The following is a 21,922-nucleotide window of genomic DNA, read 5'->3' on the forward strand; positions in this document are numbered from 1 at the left end:
TGGACTCCCTGGAGGTGTCACATAATAATAATAATAATGGAGGTATATCACTTTAAAACAAGTCAATTTGTTTTTTTAAATTTTGTTTATTCAATATTTTGAAACAAGTAATGAAGCTCAATAGAAGTGTAAAGAGCAGGCTAGAAGGGTAACAGCCATGGTGAGGAAGGCCTACTGGATTATGAAAAGAAGTTAGTTAAATAGGCCAAAAGAAATTCAAGAGAATTTTTATTGCATGTTGCAAGTGAAAAGAAGTGTGCACACTTCTTTTAGAAATGTGCAATTAGAAATTAGAAATGGCTCATTTGTAACGTAAAAGATCAGCGTAAGTAAGGTAGACATTCCTGAGAGCTAAGAGGGCAACTTGCAGAGGAGAATAAAAGTGAGCTGGAAGTATTAAAACTGTTAGAAGAGGTTGTTTCAAATACAGTGATTGGATTGCACTGTATCGGCAAGGCTGACGAAAGAGTGTGCAACCTAGCTAGCAATTCCCCTGACCTGGTTGTTTAGCTTGGGTCTCAACTCATATATAATTGCTGTTGAGTGATTGGAGAGTAAGATATTTCCAGTATATAAGTGTGGAGCACTCATGTAGCAAGTTATAACCCAGTCATTTTCACTGGTGTGGTCTTCAAAGTTTTGGAGTAACTGATGAGGAATTGCATTCAGAGGTGGATAGCCAGCACTAGGATCCTCTTTAGAGGACAGCATGACATTGTTAAGTGTAGATCTTTAGCCATCTTCTGATGTTCTATAATAGTGTGATAGCTAGATAAAATGAATGGATATATACCCTGACACTTCTGTTGTATCTTGTCAAGACATTTAACAGGATTCCACATGCAAGGTTGTTATATAAACTCCAAGTATATTCAAAAAATAAACTTGTTACATGCTTAGGAGAGTGGCTGACTGACAAGTAGCAAAAAGTGTTATATGGAGTTCCTGAACCTAAGAGAAGGAACATGACCAGTACACAGGATTCTGTATGTGGATTATTGTTATTTAACTTGTATATTAATCATACTGGGGATGGTCTAGCAAGTGATATTTTGTTTGATGATGATGCTAAGTTGGAGTGAGTGATTCAGAATATCCCTGCAGGCTGACTTGAACAGACTAATTCTATGGAAAAATGTTAATGAATGCTGTTTTAATATGTTAAAACAAGTTTATACATTATGGATGAAGAACATAGCTGGAAAAGTATCTTATTAATGGAAATTTGCTGCAAACAGACTATGAAGCTAGACTTGGGAAATTGTGAACAGTGAACTGAAATTTACAGCTATGTTGCTGAGGTGGTTAAGGATCACCTTAGATTACTGTGCTGTTGAAGAGAACACTAACCTGTAAGAAAAAAGTTATTCTCCTACTTTACAAGGCTACAATAAGACCACATCTGGACTACCGTGTGCAGATATAGTCATCTGGATTCCTTGGAGATGGGGAGGGGGAGAGAGAGAGGGGGAGAAAGAGAGACAGAGAATCACTTGAGAACATCCAGAAGCAGGTGACCACGACGGATAACTGACTTATGGAATTATGCATATAAGGACTAAATGAGAGAATTTGAGGGAAATCTTGAAGAATGGACAGGTGATATTATCAGAATCAAAGTTAGTAAGGGGAACTTACAGTATATACAAGGTCATAAATAATAAATTACACGATAACCACAGTAATTAACTTGAATGCATTGAAAATACAGATATTTCATACTGAAAATAACAGTACATCATCAGTGTGTAGAAACAAGCAGCTTAAAGGAAACAGATTACAAAGTACATACAGCAGTCGGTGGTTTGCAAATTAAAAACTGTTGCCATGTACTAGAAATTAGTATTAATAAATAATAATATTAAAAATATTATTAAACAACTATTTTTGATGGTTATATAAGAAATATTCACAAAATTGTGAATATTTCTGGTCACCCATTATCTGATGCTGAAACTAATGACTAAAAGACCACAGCCATGACTTTGCTGTGGTACCAAAATGCATCCCGTATCTGGAATTTTTGCATAATCGAATGCAATCTGTCATTTGGCACTTTCCAGCGAAGATGCTAATAAACTATGCTTTGAAGTGGCTGCTTCACTTTTTAAAAGCAAATTACCTCTACTAAGAAAAAATACAATATATCTATTTTGAAAGCAGATAAAGGAAAAGTGGTAATGGATAAGGCTGACTATGAGAGAAAAATAGACTGCCTTTTACAGGATATACCTCCACCTATCAAGAAATTAATTATAACCCTACAAAAATGCAAAACAAACAATTAAATAAGCTGCTTGATGAAGTTGTTAGCTGGGATCAAAAAAACTGTGGGCAAGTTGCGTACTAATTTTGGAAGAACTCCTTGTTTATATGCCTCCCAAAAATTCATAAAGAAGGCTATCAAGTAAGACCCATCATGAACTGTATTGACTTTCCCACCTATATAGAATTGCTAAATTTCTGTCATGTTTAACTGCTCACACTGGACAATCCAGATCATTCATCCAGAATTCCACACATTTTCTTGAAAAAATGAAGAATATTCAAATACAAGAGTCAGATTTATTAGTCAGCTTTGACATTGTTTTCCATTTTACCAATTCCATTATCTGACACTGTTAATTTACTATATGATGAGTTTTCATCTCGCATACAGACAAATCGGGCCTTCAGAACACACACAATTTACAGACAAAAAATACTAGTTCTGGTAGTGGAGGTGGGCGGTAGATGGCGTTGATTGAGATAATTCGTAGTAGAGGTTCATCGTAGTAGTTGAAACAGTTGTAGGCAAGTCTTCGGACTCCTTGGAGGTGTCATTAATAATAATAATAATAATATTGCAATGACTTTTGAATTTGTTATACAGTCAGGATATTTCAGCTGGAAAAAGAAGATATATAGATAAGTTGAAGGTACTGCCATGGATAGCCCTCTGTCTCCACTTTTGGCAAACTATTTTTTGAAATCTAGAAGATACCTTGTTTTCATCTATTCATCCCCCAACCCTCTCATTGGTTTTATGTTGATGATGTCTTTGCTATTTGGCCTCATTCTGAAAATGAACTTACCTTTCCTACAACAGATCAATAGCCTTCACCCATGCATTCAGTTCACCATGGAAAAAGAAAAGGCTGGTAGTTCTTGGACATCTGCCTAACGCACATAGCCTCTGGTAATTTATCAACCAGTTTTTATCGAAAACCTACCTTCACTGGCAGATACATCCATCAAAAGTCAGCTCATCACACCTTTCAAAAAATTGGTTTTATCAAGTCCTTAATAGAGCACATAAGGTGTGCTCCTCGCCTTCAAGCTTACAACAAGAACTTCTCACTATTAAAAAGTTAATGGAATTTAATGGCTACAACCATAATCAACAGGACCTGCACCCTGTTGGCTGGAGAACAGATATACTAATCACTCTGCCAATCAGGCCAGCAGTTTATTCATTTTCTGTAATAAAGTGATAGTTGAGTTAGATAAGGGAAATGGCTATACTAAGATACTGCTGGACTTTGCAAAGGTACTTGACAGGATACCACACGGAAGTCTATTATGTAAATTGAAGCTGGTGACATGGATGAGAGTGGGGTGATGGACAGACATAAAAAAAAAAGTAATATATGGTGGAGTAGAATTCCACAGAAGAGAGGTGACCAGTGGTATGCCACAGGGTTTTCTGTTTAGACCATTACAAAATTATTTGAAAGGGAAATTGTCATTATTATTATCATCATCTTTAGACAATGGAGTCTAAAACGTATTGTGGGAGGTCTCTCTATCACACACACACACAGCTCATCAATCATATCATGCTTAAGTATATTCACATTCTTTGTAATCACCACTCTCAGGCAATCCATTCCACTCATTCACTGCTCTCCATGCAAAAAAAAAACCTGCTTCTCACGCTTTCCTCATTGGAACCCTCCTTATTAGGGTATGACTTCTTGTTCTTCCTCCGTATCCCACCATTCTGTGAAAAACTTCTTTAACATTAATCTGATAAAAAAATAAAAGCCTTACCAACTTCTATGTATTTATCACGTCTCCCTCTCCTCCTATCCTCTAAACTGTGCAAATTGCAGAGTCTAGAGCAGTGGTTCCCAAAGTGGTTGGTACTGCCCCTTGGTGGGCGGTGGGATTACTTAGGGGGGAGGCCAGCAGGGGGACACTGAAGATGTGCTGCAAAATGCTGAAATGTGCAATAATTAATTGCTGCTGTTTGATTATTATTGTATCCAAGACATCTTTCGTTGTTTTCCATGTTGTTGTTTTCCAAGACATTTTTTGAGTTTTTTGTTGGTAATTTCTGAAGTGGTCCTTTTTTACCTTAATAGTACTGAATGTGTTATAATGTATTTTCTCATATTCTTATTTACTTATGAACAAAAATGTGAAGCTTTTAGCTATGTAAGTGTTGTGTCACAGCTTGGCAAATTATAGGTTCTGTTATATTGTGAGGATATAAAGATAAAGATTATTATTTACAAAAACTGTTTTCAAATATGTATGTACGCTTATTTCTGCATGTTCCAGAATAGAAATGGCAGATGCAGATATGTCAAAGAAGAAATGTAGGCAGTATAGCATTGAATACCTAAAATATGGATGCATACCAGCACCAACAAACCAGCAGGTGCCAATTTGTGAAAGGATCTTCTCTAATGAGGCCATGAAGCCTTCCCAAATAATTGAACATTTCAAAAAGTACATTCTGACAAGGCAAGTAGATTAAAGATTTACTTTCGTTGGAAGTTCCAGATTAGGTAATAAATCCATTTTCTGATACTGAGGTAGTGGGAGTCATGGAGGAAGAACTAATTGAGCTACAAAATGACTTTGAGCTGAAGCCAAAATTTAAGAAATCTTAAAATCTTATGAAGAGTTTGGTTGCAGAAAGAGATTTCTGCTCTTTCTGCAAAGAGATTTCAAAGCCAAATATAGAAACTATAAAAGTTTCAGCGGATCCAACCGTAAACAGACCTTTCATGACAAGGGCAACTCGTAGTAAAGATGAAGTAAACTCTGATCACTATCCTTAGTATTTCCCATAATATAAAACACATCTCCTAGTGGACATGTATGATTTTTTGCATGTCCACTAGGAGATGTCTTTTACATTATGGGAAATACCAAGGATAGTGATCAGTATTACTCCTCTTTTACTATGAGTTGCCCCTGTCATGAAAGGTTTGCTTACGCTTGGATCTGCCGAAACTTTTATAGTTTCTATCTATATTCGGTATGAAACTCTTGTGGTTTCTCTATTCAGCTTTGAAATAATCTTGGATTCAATATCAGCTTAATTTGAATAAGACTCCAGATAACTCAATGTGGAGATTTAAGAGCCCATTCATCACATTAAGGATTTATTTTCAGAACATTCAAGTCAATAGCTGCTATTGAATAGCCTTATTATACAATGTTTTATTAGATTTTAATGTAAAGTTGTTATTAAAGTTAAATGTTTTTTTTTTTTTTTTATTTAAAATGTTATTACTGTTCCTTGTGGGTTGTGTGAATCGCTTTTCTGAATGTAGGGTGGACTCAGGTAAGACAGGGGGGCACTTACGATGAGTTTATGGATTCGAGGGGGGGGGTGGCCTGAAAAAGTTTGGGAACCACTGGTCTAGAGGATACTCAACATTCCATTACCAGAAACCATCTTAGTTAATTGCATCTGGATCCTTTTCAATATCTCTTCATCTTTTGATTACCAGGTAACCAAATCTATATGTAGCCTAATCAAGGCCTTATACAATGGAACTGGAATTTCCTTACTTCTACAAGTCAGTGTCCTCTGCATCATTGCCAGAATTTATTGTGCTGTCTTAACAATTTTAGCATTGTACAAGGCTTGATTAGGCTGCATATAGATTTAGTTACCTGGTAACCAAAAGGATGAAGAGATATTGGAAAGGATTAATTGTATTTGCAAGGGATCCAGATCCAGTCTCTACAACACCTTTATTAACTAAGATGGTTTCTGGTGATGGAATTCTATTTTATAATAATAGAATTTTAGAATATCCAGTTATTTGCAGATGATGCAAAATTGGAGAGGACCATAGTTAATAAAGGTGTTGTAGAGACTCTGCAGGTGGATATAAATCAATCTTTCAAATAAACAAATTCATAAAATTTATGCCAATGGTGAAATTCCAACACCCTGCCTCTTGGTTGAAGAACAGATACACTATGCACTCAGTCAGCAATTCCAGTGAGTTTAAATTTGAAGATGTAAATTTTGCTGAAATGTAGTTTATATATTTAATTTTTGATTTAATAAAATGAAATACTGTATTTTATTTTAAGATATACTTAGTTTTGTTACAGAGTTGCAGCATGCTGTGCTGTAGTAGAAGGATTAACGCAACGATTTAGTACTATTTCATTTTTACTACAAGAATTAATTGGTTTTAAAAAACTGAACAGCATAGATGAGAAGCAAAAGTTTCTTCAGGATATGATCATTCCACATTATGACCTTCCAATGCATTTACTAAATGATATATTTGATCTTCAGGTAGGAAATTATACCTATTATTTTCAGTAACTGAAAATATGATACATAACTTTTAGTTTGTATATAAAGTTTTATACCTTTATACTGTTGGTAGAAGATCTGCTTAGGGCATTTTTTTTTAAATCCAAGAACTTAACATGCAGTATGTATTATCATTCCTATCCTTTACATAATGTTTTATCATTTACCATTGTCAATTTCTACATCTTCTCCAAAAGGTTCAACTGCTAAATTGTTTGATCATTTCTAACTGTTTAAATCCCCAAGGACAAAAAAAAACCTCTTAGTTATCCCTACATGTCTTCATCAGTTCACTTGGCTGCTCAAAATGTTCATACTTCTTGATACTTCTTCTTGATGGACCTGTGATTTCAGTTGGGATTTTCCATGACTGCAGGTCGTAAAGAGTCCAGCTATTCCTGTCTGGGCCGTTCTTCATTTTCTTTTGACTTTCTTAATCATTGGGTCTTCCAGATTTCCTTTTGGTATCTCTCGAATACTAGTTTGTTACTCTGACTGTCCATCTGTTGTCTCTCATTCTGGTGAGATGTCCTGCCCGTCTTTTGCTGTTGTAGATTGCTTTTATTACATCTTTGAGTCCATTTTCTTTATTTCTGTGTGCCTTACGTGGTCTATTTTATTTACATTCACATTCTTCTTTCTATTTCATGTTAAATTTATTAAGCTTTGCTCTTCTTTTAGAATTGTGTTCCATGTTTCACTGCCGTATTAAGCTTTGTTCTTCTTTTAGAGTTGTGTTCCATGTTTCACTGCCGTAGGTTAATGCTGGTAAGATGTGACTATGGAAAAGATGGGCTCTTATTTCTATATCTATTTTGGTTGATAATTGTTGATTTTATTTTGTTGAAGGCTATCCAAGCAGCTCTTTTTCTCCTTGCTATTTCATTTGATATGTCATTATTCATTTTTATGGACTGGCCGAGATAGATGTAATGTTCAACTTTTTTGATGGTGTGGGATTCTTACAGTATTTGTTTTTCATCCATCTTGTTTTGTATAGATATATTTCCAATCCAATTTTTTGGCAGTTTTGGCTTTTGCTGTTCAGCATTGATTCTAAGAGTTTGGGTGAGCGAGATATTAATACCACATCATCGGCGAATGATAGGATATTTAACATTTCACCATCAATGTTTATTCCACCTTTCATGTCAGTTTTTCGAATGATGCTGTCCAGAGTAGATATGAAGAGATTAGGTGATCAGGCATCGCCCTGACGTACTCTGCTGCTTAAGTTAATTTTAATCGGGTGATTGAAAAGGGTGATATTTGTTGTGCCTTCTTTGTAGATATCTTTTTTGAGTTGGATGTATGCTTTTTCTATGCCTTGTTCTATTAAAGCTTGGAATACTGCATTATGTTCAACAGTGTCAAATGCCTTTTTGAAATCTATAAAAAGAAGACAAAGTGGAATCTGGTATTCTCTGCAGTTAACTCAGTAATAGTTTGAATGTGATCCATTGTTGAAAAGCCTTTTTTTGAAAGCGGTCTGTTCTTTGCAGTAATTTTCGTCGATGGAGGTTTGTATTCTGTTTAGGATGACTCTGGTGAATATTTTATATGTGTGTGCTAATAGACAGATGGGTATGTAGTTACTGATGTCTTCTTTATTACCTTTTTTATGCAGAATTATGGTCTTTGATGTTTTCCATTCAGTAGGTACTTTCCTTAGGTATTTTCCAAAATGTTCATATTTCGTGTATATTGGTTCATCCTGTTGGAGCATATGTTCCTATGATAACCATTTTCACTCCATAAATATTGAGTATTATTTTTAATAACTGCTCATTAACTTCTTTCCAGCTCTTATTAGACATTTTCATTTCTTTTTTAACCAAAAAAGAGATCACAACTCTTGCTTTGCTCACCTTGTCCACACCACTCCAGATGTATATGTAGCCACCCTCAGTGGTGCACTCAGGATTTAATCTTGGAGGGGGCCGAGTACTCAAGATTTAATCTGGGGGGGGGGGAGAGTTGAGTAGAGGATTTGAGAAAACACACAACGCATTGCATACGACCTATGACTGAGCATCTGCAGTGATAGCCAATACATGATACCCGTGATCTCTGGCCCGACTCGGGCAAAGTATCGCCCGAGCACTACTTCGTTCGCTTTGTGTTCACAACAGCCGTGATTCCCGAGAGCCAGAGGGTATTCCCCTTATGTGGCCGCTAATTCATAAGTAGTACAGAAATAGAAGACAACACACAACATAAATTAAAAAATAAAGAATTTTAATTAGGAAAAGATTTTTGGAAAATTTTCTAGTATTTTTTCCTTTTTCTTTTGGGGGAGGGAGCCAGGGCCCCTTGACCCCCTCCCTGGGTGCACCAATGGCCACCCTGTACCCCACATCCAGTACCTTTCTTTTTTGTCCCTGTTAAAAACCATCAAATCTAAGTTTTTGTTAGTAATCTCTTTTAATACTTCTAATTTTCCAATTAAAATGTATGTTCCATGTTTCAAATTCCAAAGTCAATGTTTGTAACCAATTTCATTTCCTAAATTTCTGTCCACTTCCACTCTTTTCCTGAAGAGTAAGATTTTATGTAGAAGTAAGATATTTTTATAAGAAAAAGATGCTAGCCCTTTGCTTAACCCCCAACTTCCTAGAAGACCAGAATTTTATTCTCAGAATGCACCTTAGAAATCTCAGAATTTTATTCTAAGGTGGGGAACCAACCTCAGACTGTACTAGGCCACACAGAGAGGTTAGCATCTGGAACCTCTACCCTTTAGAAGAACTGTCTTCACCCTGACTATGAGCTCCTTCTATCCCTAAAATAAGAGATTAAGGCAGGAAAAGAAAAAGGAAATACCCCTATCCCTCAACTACTCTAATAGCATCGGGTTGGGAAGTAGACAGGAGTTGGTCAAGTGAGACCAGACATGAAAGGTAAAAAGAAGGGGCTCGTCTCAAAGTAAATGGAAGAAGATAGCAAACTCAGCTAGGGGATCCTAGGGATGCCAACTACCTTTACTATCAAAATGATAGTCCCTAGAGCCCTGTTGGTCTATGGATCCTTATTCAAAAATATTCAGCAGTTTTCCCATATACCACTACTTGGGCTAAGCAGACTTTGTCAGAATAGATGGTGGCAAGATGCTGTTGGGATATCTGATTGGATCCCCAATCTACCACCTGGGGGATGCACTCACTAGAAATCAGAGTTTCCTGAGAGGTGAGGATACTAATTAAATTAATTCTGCAGATCAGTCAATAAATAGTACATTTCAACAATATGATTACTGTGATTAAGGTTTCATCTAACTCAGACAGCATCTTGCCACCATCTACTCTGACAAAGTTTGCTTAGCCCAAGTAGTGGTATATGGAAAAATTGCTGAAGCCACATTACAGTCAGTAGGTAGACTCATTGTCTGCATGGTATAACTAATAGTTTTGTGGTTCATATTGTATTTTTTCTTACCAGTCTTTACTCCTATAATCACAAAACTTTTGTTACAAAACATTTCTTGGAGAAACTGTAACAAATGCAACAACAAAAAAAAAACTTTTATTCATATTGGTGATTATGAAGGGCTCAGTAGACAGCTTGCAGGTGTAGTATGGAATAAGGAGTTAGCTGGAAAGGAGATCATTGTAGCTTGGGGGTATTCAAGAAATGTCTAATAGAAGAATAGAAGCAATGTCTGATTGTATTCCAAGGGTTAGGAGGTTAGATAAGGTAGGTGTAAAATGGATGAATGAATAGATTAAGCGTGTGATACAGAGGAAAAAGGCATTATGGAGGCAGCTAGAAGAGAAGTGATAATAACCAATTCCATGAAGATTACAAAGACCAGGCAAGGCAGGTGACTTGGTTGATAAGGGTAGCAAAAGTGAGCAGCAGCTAGCTAATGAGACCAAAAAGAATACTAGGGAGTTCTTTCGATATGTACACAGCAAAAAAAAAAAAAGATGATTATGGAAGGATGACATTGATTGCAGAAGATATAGTGGAGATGCTTAATGAGCAGTTCATAAGGGTCTTTCATTCTTGTGAATGTGAGACCCTTATGAATGGAGCATTTGAGAACAGTTGATGATGTGGTGGAGGATAGAGTGACTGTAAGTGAGCAAGAGGTATATGGAGCAAACTTGATGTTAATAAGGCTGTGGGACTTGATAATATATCACCTCGTATTCTGAAGGAATGTGCCAGGGAGTTGGCATCTGCCTTGACTCTTTTTAATATGAGTCTTGCACTGGGTCAAGTTCCAAAGGAGTGGAAGGAGGGCAAGTGATATAAGGGAGGTGATAGAGCTCAAGCATCCAATTATAGGCCTATCTGTGTGTGTCAGGTGTTGTGATTAAGTTGTTGGAGAAGCTTGTGAGAACGAAGATCCGGAATTGGGTTGACAACAATGGTATAAACACAGGGATATACAGTAATATACTTAGATTTTGCAAAGGCTTTTGATAGATTACTGCATGATAAGTTGATAGTCAAACTAGAGCAGATGGGGTTGGATATTAGATTAGTGCATAGGATTGGAGACTGGCTATCTGATAGGTATCAGCAAATTGTATATGGGGGAGCAATATCCTGAAAGAGGAAAGTCACTAGTGGTGTACCTCAGGGGTCTGATTTAGGGCCATTACTGTTTAACTTGTATGTTAATGATATTGGCAAAGATTTGGATGGAGATATTCAGTTGTTTGCAGATGATGCAATGTTGGGACGAACTATGAAGAGTAGAGAAGATGTTGTGGCCTTACAAGAAGACTTGAATAAATTAAGTGAATGGGCATGGGAATTGGGAGGCGAGTTCAATGTTGCAAAATATGAGGTTTTAAATTTGGGAAACAAAGATGGGATGTAGAATTTATGTTTGGTGGGAATATTATTATTATTCATGACACCTCCAAGCATTCCGAAGACTCATCGCGGGAGGACATCAACTGTACAACTCTCTGTCTCCACTACTACACAGAACCTCTACTACCAATCACCTACATTAATGGCATCTACCACCTACAAACACCACCACCACCACCACCAACGCTGCTAGTATTTCTTGTCTGTAAATTGCATGTGTTCTGAAGGGCCGATTTGTCTGTTTGTGGGATGAAAAACCTGAGTTTCTGGGAGAAAAAACTCTGCTACCTCCATATGAGATCGGCTAACTCACATTCAATTGAAAAAGTCCATATAAAGATTCCTCCCGTCATGATGAGAATCGAACTTAGGCCTTTTCTAATCGAAGGGCACAACGTACCGTCGTTCTTCCAATTGCGCTACGGAGGCACTTAACATCCATTTAGTAACGTCGTTATATTGTTGAAGGCAGAGGAAATAAGAGATCTTGTGGTGATAGTTGATAAGGATCTGAAATTTAGGGGACATATTGCCAAAATTATGAGGACAACACATAGACTTCTGGGAATGATGCAGAGGACACTGACTTGTAGAAGGAGGGGGGATTCTTGTTATAGCAGCTCACCCTTTAAATATACCATTGATGTTATCTATCCTATCAATTAAAGATGGCAAAAAATTATATTCTTGGTTTCATTTGGCTATAGAGGGAAAAAACCCTCATATTCTTGGCTATCCTGTTAGCAACTCCAACTATAAATTTGGCCATGATTGTTCTTTCCTTCATGCTTACACAGTGATCAGGGTACATCATGAAAATTATGGAAAAACTACCTTGTTAAAGTAAAACTCAGTTCAATATTAAATATAACTGAAGGTCAATTTGATTTTCTTCAGATTGACCTTCTGCTAGCCAATCTTAGCCTCACATTCTTTAGTATCACAACAGTACTAGTTGGAGTGGCTTAATTGGATTTCTGTGCCTCATTTCCATGGTATGATTTACTGTTTCTACTCTTTTAATCCAAACATCAGCTCTGACTGACTGAAATAATCCTTGCTAGAATTCAAGCTATTGCTCCCACTCCCCACAAAAACCTCTAACAAATGTGCCAAAGCGATTCAACTAAAAAATTCAGCATAAATTAATTACTCGTCAAAAATTCCAGCTTTGTGTCCAGCTGTCACTATAGCCTGCAACATCCATAGAAAAAAAAATCATTATGAAATCTAAATCAAGCTTTGAAACACCAAAATGCAAAACAACTTTTCCTGGTCAAATGGCAACTGAGCTTTCTGGCACATAAACCTTTCTGGTTTATGTGCTAAAGCTGTATAGTGAAACTTCTGCCCTTCCAAGCTTATACCTCTCTCTCTCAAATCTAGTTGGTAGCATGGTAACCTCACATGAAGATAAGACTTATAAATATCAGCATAGTACTAATCTGCATAATATTCTAAACAGTACTTGTTTAGACAACCAAGTAAAATTACCTCCCACTATACTGCAAACATTTCAGACATGCACTATTTTGCACATATTCAGTTTCATTAGTTATTTTAGTATATTATGAGATTTTCACTTTCCATTTGAGTAGTTTTCTTTAATAATAATAGTAATAAAAAAGAGAAAACTAGAGAGGCAGTTGCATCACCTAAGGTGACACAACCAGTTTTCAAGCCTGGTTATGGTAAACCAGAGTTTCTAGTTTAACTAACCCTTGCTCTGCCTATAGTGTACTATATATAGGCTTACAAATTTCATGGATGGAGTTGACATAAAAAATAAATAAATAAAATTTGCTTATATTCTTTTTTACATGCCATTTAATGTTTATTCATAAAAGTCTATCCTGAATCTTTTCTCCAGTTTCCCTCTCAGGATACTAGCCATCTAGATGACTTAACAAGAGATCATGAGATTTCCAGCTTGTTCAAAATTATTATAAAACAGGTGAGCTTTACAAGATCTCTAGAAAACTAAATAGTGTTGTTTGACTTCTAGATGATTTATTTATATCTGTTTTCTCAAATCACAAAACACCGAACTGAAATGTTGTTTAGCACTTTTCAAATAGTAAATATTTATATATATATATATATATAAAAAACTGTAATTTATTTTTGTTCTTATTCTTGATTTATATTCAGGTGATAAATCATCTGAGAGTTTGAATAAGAAGGAGTATGTGTGAAACTGTGAGGTAGGTTTTTATAATAAATTGAGAAGGCAGCTTGAAGTGGAATCCAGGTGTGAGAATCTTCATGGTGCAATACATAAGTAGTAGTCAAAAGACATCTGAAATAAATTATATCATACTACCTGGTTAGTAGAATAAATCACATGTAAATTACATGGGTGAATAAGACTTTGAACTAAGAGGTTCATAAAAAGAAAATGTTATGTCCCCATATAACTATGAGGAAGGTAACAACAAGATCCAAGTAGTAGAAAAATCAGAAAGAAAGAGCAACAGCTATTTTGAGAATGATGTAAAATTATACTGTGAGAAGAAGTTTGCTGAATAGGCAAAAGAAAATCTGATAGAATTCTCTTGCTGTGAAGCATGTAAAAGGTAGAAAAAGCATGATTGTGGAAAAATAACTGTAGTGAGTGGGGATGGCAGGTAAGTCAGATGCACTGGAATTAGCTGAACTCTTGAAGTGTTCATTTTAGTAAGTTATAAATTTGGCAGATCCTTTAGCTCTGTAGATGTTGTGACTAGTATGAAAGAATAGAGGTAGGTAAGTTAGAGATATTAAAACTGTTGTAAAGGCATCATTTTAACACAGCTGTGGGATTAGATGGAATATCGTGTAAGAATGTGCAAGAGAGTTAGCAGTGCCCTTACTTGGGTTGTTCAACTTGAGTCTCAGCACTTCCATGATTCATACTGGGTGGGAGCAAAGTAAGATAATTCCATTATTCAGCAGTAGAGATTATAGACCAATGGGAATCAGCATCAATCAGTTATATACCAATCAAAATCTCTTTAGTGGCCATTGAAGTGTTGAAGAAACTGGTTAGGGCCCACATCCAGAGGTGGAAGATAACATTTTGATCCTCTATAAAGAACAACATGGCTTTGTTAAAAAAAAAAGAAAAAAAAAGAGCTACCTAGCTGAAGAAAGAGGCACCTTGTTAAAGGTAGCTCTTTCTTTAGCAACCTGCTTATGTTCTATAAAAGGTGATACTAGAGATATGTACCATGATAATTCAGTATTTTACATAAAAATTTAATACCTCCACATAGGAATCCTGTCATATGTTCAGTTAAGAGAGTGTCTGGTAGGACACTTTCTTAACTGAACTGGTTGACTTTCATTTTTAGAAATTATGGACTTTACAACCTTCTTATAAATAACTGTTTTCATTTCCTGACATTTCGATCTTCATATTAAGATCATCATCTGGAGTATATACAAGGACAAGCTGAGTTACATTATACACCAGGCATGGGCAACCTTTTCTAGTTTGGGGGCCAAATTATCATTCTGTCTCCGAGTCAAGGGCCAGACCAAATTATTAAATAAAATAAATTAATATTAAATGAATTAAAACAAGTTGCTACTTCATATTTCATTTATAATATAATGCTTTGGTATAAAGCTCTACATAAATTTTATAATATAATGAACGACGTAACCATTTAATGTGAAGATTGGCCTTGTACTTCAACTACAAGACTATCAATATTGACGTTAATGTTATTTAAGGATAATCGCATAGAATTTTCGAGGTTTTCGTCTGTTATTCTTGTCCGAATTTTTGATTTATTCTATTTCATCCTCGAAAAAAACTGTTCACACATATATGTGCTGCCGAAAAGACAAATGATTTTTCTCGAAAAGGGCGTGTAAATTTGTATATTTTTCTTCCACCAAATAAAATTTATAAAAATCCGTCAAAGCAATGTTGTTAAATTGTGATTTTAGCACTAAATCCGCGTGAAGCTCAATAAGTTCCATCTGTAAGTTTTCTGGCACGTTATTTACATCAGCATCCATTGGACGAGCAAATATAGCGAATGTGGAGTCTTTGTTTTTGAAGTCTGCAAACCTTGTATCAAATTGCTCTATTAGTGCCTTCACTTCATCTCCATAACAATTATAAGGGATATTTTTATGAGTTGCTAGAGTAGGAAAATGATAACAATTTTTAGCTCTTATCTGACTTTCCAACAATCTTAGTTTATTACAAAAAGCTTTGACATGCCCATGCAGTTCATGAACCAATTGTCCTTGTTTTTGCAATTTAAGATTCAGTTCATTTAGGTATCCTGTGACATCTACAAGGAATGCTAAATCACACACACACACTCATCATCTTTTACTTGGTTAATTGTGTTTCCTTTTATGTCCATAAAATCTGCAATCTTGTCTCAGATCATAAAATCGTTTTAACATTTCACCTTTACTCAACCACCTCACTTCACAATAATAAGACACATCTTCATAATCCGAAAATAGGTCTGCCAAATACTCCTTAAATTGGCAGTGATTAAGTGCACGTGACTTAATAAAGTTAATACTGGCTACTACAACTTCCATAACATTGTGAATTTAATTGATTTTGCACACAAATTTTGTTGGTGGATAATGCAGTGAAAATTTGTTAAATTTTCCAGATGGATCTGTAGTTCTATTGTTCTTTCATGAACCATTCTAATAAATCCCTTCTGTGCACCAACCATTGCAGGGGCTCCATCAGTGCATATGTCAGATAGTGAACTCCATTTAAGCCCAAATCTCTCAAAGACTGTGTTGACTGTATCAAATATATATTCACTGGTAGTTGTTCCTTTTAACGGCCGAACCACCAATAACTGTGATGTTGAAATCCACATCAACTCCTCGAATAAATATTGCTAGTTGTGCTGTATCAGAGGCATCGGTGCTGTCATCCAAAGCAATTGAAAATGCTTCCAATCTAGCAATCTTCTCTTTTAAACTTTTTTTGATATCATCAGCCATAATGTCTATCCGTTGGACAACAGTACGTCTCGACAAACGAATATTCTCGAGGCCTTTTTTCTTTTCAGGACATATTACTTGCAACATCCAGCAGACATTCTTTGATAAATTCTCCTTCACCAAATGACTTAGAATGTGTAGCGATTTTTTTCTCTTACCACAAAGCTGGCTTTGACAATGCTGTGGTTCTGCATTCTTTGCTTGTTGAACATTTGCTGCTGGGTTCTTCTTCAACTTCTGTATTTCATCTTTTCGTAGTTGTCCATCAATTTTTGGGTGATCCGCATGTCTTGAAGTAAAGCGTGTCTCCAAGTTGTATTCTTTGCTGACGGATACGGATTCGTTGCACAGCAAACATACAGGCAAACCTTTATTCAGAATAAAATAATAATCCTCCGTCCAGTTGTCTTGAAATTGACGATTCTCTGCATCTACTTTTTTTTTTTTCCATAACCCCTGACATTGTCCCAAATTTATAAGCGATATTCACTAGAGGTCATGCCAGTAGATTAACCGGTGATCAAATCACTGTTCCTTTAGCTTACTGTGTATAATGTAACTCAGTTTGTCCTTGTATATCCAGATGATGATCTTAATATGAAGCTCGAAATGTCAGGAAATTAAAATAGTTATTTATAACACGGTTGTAAAGTCCATAATTTCTAAAAATGAATGCTGATTACCGTGCAGCACTAAAAGAAAGGAAGGGAACTGGTTGACTGGTAGGATTCAGATAATGATGTATAAAGGTGCTGAATCCTGATGGAAAGATGGTGACCCACCAGTAAGATACCTTAGGGTTCTGTATTTATGGAGGTCAGATGATGATGATAATAATAATTAGAGAATCGTGGAGATTTGCACTTGTTGAGTTTAGGAGTAAGAAATCATCTGCATAGAGAAAAGAATTTGATATCTCCAATGCTAATATCAGACCTGATGCCACTTTCATTCATAATCTGATCAATGTGGAGGTAATGCATATTCTTGTCTTACCCATGATTTTAAATCAACCCATCTTCCTGTATGTCCTTTAATTCTAACTGCTGATTGACAACTTAAATATTGACTATATATTGCTCTATATAATAATCAATTCATCCCATAAAATTGTAGTCTTTTGAAAAGCTTTTCTCTGGGCACCTTGTTGTATGCCTTTTCCAGATCTACAAAACTTAGTACAGATCCTTTTCATATTCCCACAATTTCTCAAATATTTGTCTTCTTGACAACCTTATTTGACCTGAACCTAGCTTGTTCTTCTCCAAGTTTCTCTTCCACAATCATTCTTAACCTCTTTTCAAGTATGCTTGCATGAATCTTACCTGGAACACTTCGTAGAGAAATTCCTCTGTAATTCTCACATTCAGCTTTATTCCCTTTTTTTTTTTTTTTTTATTAATAGAACTATGAGAAGCTCTACTACAATCATCTGGAATTCAACCATCTGACCAGGCCCTCTAAAGTAAGCAGTTTAGCCTCTGCAAAACTTTTATACCTCCATACTTAAGCATTTCTGGTGAAATATCATCCACTCCAGCTACCTTTCCACATTTCAGTTTTTGATTCCATTTTTTTTCCCCTCAAGTATTGATATGTATTCCTCTTTAAAATTTTCTTGTATGGTTCTGTCACTGCTTATTTCATTTAATAGCTTTCAAAGTAATCACTCCAGATATTTAGGATATCTTCTTTTCCAAAACTGCTTCTTTAACTTGTTCTTATTTTTCTTTCACAACTTCACTACATACAGAACTTACAACCCTTCTGTGAGTATAAACCGGTCTGGGTAGTAACCTCTCATAATGTTGAACAGAAATACAGCTCCTAGGAGCTAAGTTCACATTATGGGTAAATATCAAGAATAGTGATCGGAGATTTTGTATCGCATTTTATGAAAGATTTCATAAAATGCGATTCAAAAAACGTCACTTAGAGCTGAAATCCTGGAAGGAGTTTTGGATGATCAGTGGAGGTGATGTTTGAAAAGGTGATGGGTATTACTAAGGAATGGCATGAATACAAAAAAAAAAAGGTTAAGGTGCAATACACCAGATTGTGCCATCTCACTCTATGATGATCTATTGATGACAGTGAGATAAATTTCATTGCCTGGCATGAGCTATTGTTACTCAGCCTTTCCATTTTTCTTTGAGTTGTTGTTAGTTTATTTGTCAGAGACCAAGTTTCAAAACAATGTAATACTGGAATTTGAGTAATTCTAAAAATTAACAAAATACTGCAAATAAAATTGATAAAGATTTTAAAATGTTTAAATTATGCTTCAGTGAAATCACAATTAATCAATCAATGTCTTCTTCACAGTTTGTCACTGAGACTCCAATGTTTGGTTCTTGTTTTCAATTTGTTTCATTTTTCTTCAACAATGTTTGTATAATTGAGTATACAATTTACCTGTAAAATCTGCTCAACTTTAATTCTTTTTAAAACTTTCTTACATACTGTTCGTTTCAATATATGATATCCATTTTTATCCTGCTTAGCATTAAGTAATGGTCACTTCCAATTTCAAATCCTCTATACATTTGTAACCTGAACCAGCATGATGATATCACTCTCAACAATGATGTAGTGAATGTGGCTTTTCTTATTTCTTCTGTTTTCTCTCCATGTGAGTTGTGCACATCGTTATGTTGAAACATAGTGTTAGTGATGACAGTAACAAATAGTCCATGTCCTAAGCAGAAGCCCAGTAAAGCACCATGCCTCCTGTGGTATCTGGAGCACTCCTGTCAGCCCTTAAAAATCCAAGGGGGAGAGTGTAGACAGATAGTCGATAGAGTAATGTAGGTAAGGGAAGTCTGCAGGATGGATCTGTAACCTCGGGACAGGATGGCTCTGAGGACTGGACTGGTCCGATTAGAGTCTGAAGCTAGTATGGCACTCCACTGGGACTGGGTGAAAGTGTTCAGTGATGGAATGGTTGAGCCTGGACCAGCATCAGGGCCTTCTCATAGAATGCCTCAGCTGCACGGCATGCTGGATGGCCCATCTGGTGCCAACTCTCAAAAATTGCTTAGAGTCCCAAAGTCAGGGACATTTTCCAGCAAATCCTGACTTTAGGACTCTAAGCAGTTTTTCAGCTTTTATTGGCCACTATCCATACCAGTTGGTTGTAAATTATATGTATACTTATATACCATATATGTCGGCATATAAGATGACTCTCAAATACTACAGAAAACCCCTCGAAATCATGGGTTGTCTTATACAGCGAGTATAAAAAGTGAAGTTTAATTTCTTGGATGAACATTTAAGTAGTTACAATAAATCGCTTTATAAGAAAATAGGCAGTGTTTATAAACAAATCAGATTAATTTTTTGTTACATAAATTTATTTAAAATATTACAATAGATATATGTCTTAAAAAACAAATAATAATTATTAACCTCTATTTTCATGTTAATTTTCTTCATCATCTGTTGAAAATAGTTCTTCTGATTCAATGTTTAAATGATCGTCATATGGATCCCAGTTCTAATCCGGTGAATTGATTTTGTTTTCATCGTCATCAGTGTCCCACTACAGATCATCTTCCGTACCATCCATAAGATTAGAGATACCACACTTTTTTAAATGATTTTATTACAGTCTCTACTTTTATTTTATTCCATGCTTTGATTACAAAATTGCACAACATATCAAGTGATGCAGCGTGTTTAGATCCACCATTTGTAAATAATTTTTTTTCACCAGTCAACATCCAATTATTCCACTCTTCTCGCACTATTCCACTCTTCTCGCACATGATCTTTAAATGGTTTCTTCAAGCAAATATCTAATGGTTGCAATATAGAAGTTAAACCACCTGGTATAACAGCAATTTGTGTGTTATTTTTTTCTAGAAGACATAGTATTCTCAGTTAAATGACTATGAAACATATCCCATACAAATAAACTGCATTTCTTCATTATACCGCATGGTCGCATGTTCCACACATTATTTATCCATAATTTCACACCATTTTCGTCCATCCATCCTTTTTCGTGAAAATGTACAAAAACACCTGAAGGAAATTTTATCTTAGGTTTAGTTTTATGTTTGAAGATGATCATTGGTTTTAACTTGGTTCCATCAGCCAAACATGACAACACATCCATAAACCTTGTTTTTTCATGACCTGTACTTTGAACTAGCACACTCTTACTACCTTTAGACTCCACTGTTTTATTGCTTATTACAGAGTTTCTCAAACTTCTTCTACGACGGAACACTTCACAAATCCTGAAATTTTCACAGAACACCTTGGTTATTTTGTAATGTATTAATTAATAATTAATTGGTAATTCAGATGATTTTTATTATTAATTAATAATTGATAATTATTAATTAATTACATCAATTAAAGTTTAATTTAATTTGTTTTAATTGATTTAATTAAAGCATCAATAAACCATCATTAAATTAATTTGTGCTGATTTTCATTGACATATCCTATTCTGATCGCCAAATATCTTTATAATATTATTACAAGTACTTACAAGTGGATGCAGACTTTTTCTCCTGTGTGCTGGTAGTTTTCCCCTCCTTTTGTACATCCTGGAGATCTTTGTAGGCTTGAGGTGGATGACTCACTATCTGTTCCATCACAAACACCTTCAATTATTATAGTAATCATTCAGTAATCATATTACAGCAGAATGTGTCCAACATGCATACAGTGGAAACCTGTCAGACTTCATCCATGCTACACCAAGTGCAGTTGACTGAATAATCAACCTAGACATTCAGTTGTAGCCTATTCTTGAGTGTTTCTTTTATGACTGTATTATGTCTTATTATTGTACATATGTCTATTACTATGTCCATATATATTAAGAATTAATGTAATGTATCTTTTCGTGTATGAGCCATACGCTAAATAAATAAATAAATAACCTTCAATAAGAGATTTCTTAATACCAAAATTAAACAAAGTGCCTTGTCTCTTATTCATATTAGAATTTAAATCTGTATCCTATTTTAAAAAAATCACGGTACTTCGGTTTCAGAACAAGCACTTACACACTGCAATACGAACTTGTGAAGAAAGTATTCTGTATTACTAGATCTGAGAACCAGATACAAACTACCTTGATCTTCAATTTTAGTGGAAAAATTTTCTTTATACTTCCTTGCTGTTTGGTCACTGACATTTGCAACACAGATGTTATTTCATTCAGTTTTGAGAACACTCCGCCCATTGTTGTAATCGGCTTGCAGTCAATTTTTATGATCGGTCATAAACAGCAGTATTCTCTTTTCTGATTCTTGAAAGATTTCGATGTGTGAAAATCAACGATAATTCATGAATCTTTCCATGTTTAAAAATATGCTGCTTTGTCACTGACATTTGCTACACAGATGTCATTTCCTTCAGTTTTGAGAACAGAGGATATGCCACCATTGTTATAATCTGCTTGCAGGCAATTTTTAGGGCCCGTCATAAACAACGGTATTCCCTTTCTCAAATGTTGAAAGGTTTCAATGTGTGAAAATTAATGATACACAGATAGAAGCAACTTCTAGGCAGAGAGAATTAGCCTTTTCAGAAAGATGACTA

The 21,922-nt window shown here is 35.4% G+C and overlaps 1 protein-coding gene across 1 annotated transcript in view; it reads left to right on the forward strand.

Moving 5' to 3' along the window:
* The first annotated feature begins 965 nt into the window (after window positions 1–965).
* LOC150097282 (adenylate cyclase type 10-like) overlaps window positions 966–21,922 on the forward strand; it is a 164,569-nt gene continuing 143,612 nt past the window's right edge. Inside the window, exons 1-4 of the mRNA XM_090407635.1 lie at window positions 966–1,078; window positions 4,546–4,731; window positions 6,346–6,535; window positions 13,254–13,337. Of these exons, the coding sequence (XP_090263761.1) occupies window positions 966–1,078; window positions 4,546–4,731; window positions 6,346–6,535; window positions 13,254–13,337 (573 nt within the window). The remainder of the gene's footprint in view (window positions 1,079–4,545; window positions 4,732–6,345; window positions 6,536–13,253; window positions 13,338–21,922) is intronic.

This window comes from Typopeltis vanoorti, chromosome 17 (genome assembly GCF_054136105.1).
Source record: "Typopeltis vanoorti isolate ZY-2024b chromosome 17, IOZ_Tvanoo_1.0, whole genome shotgun sequence".
Classification (NCBI taxonomy): domain Eukaryota; kingdom Metazoa; phylum Arthropoda; class Arachnida; order Uropygi; family Thelyphonidae; genus Typopeltis; species Typopeltis vanoorti.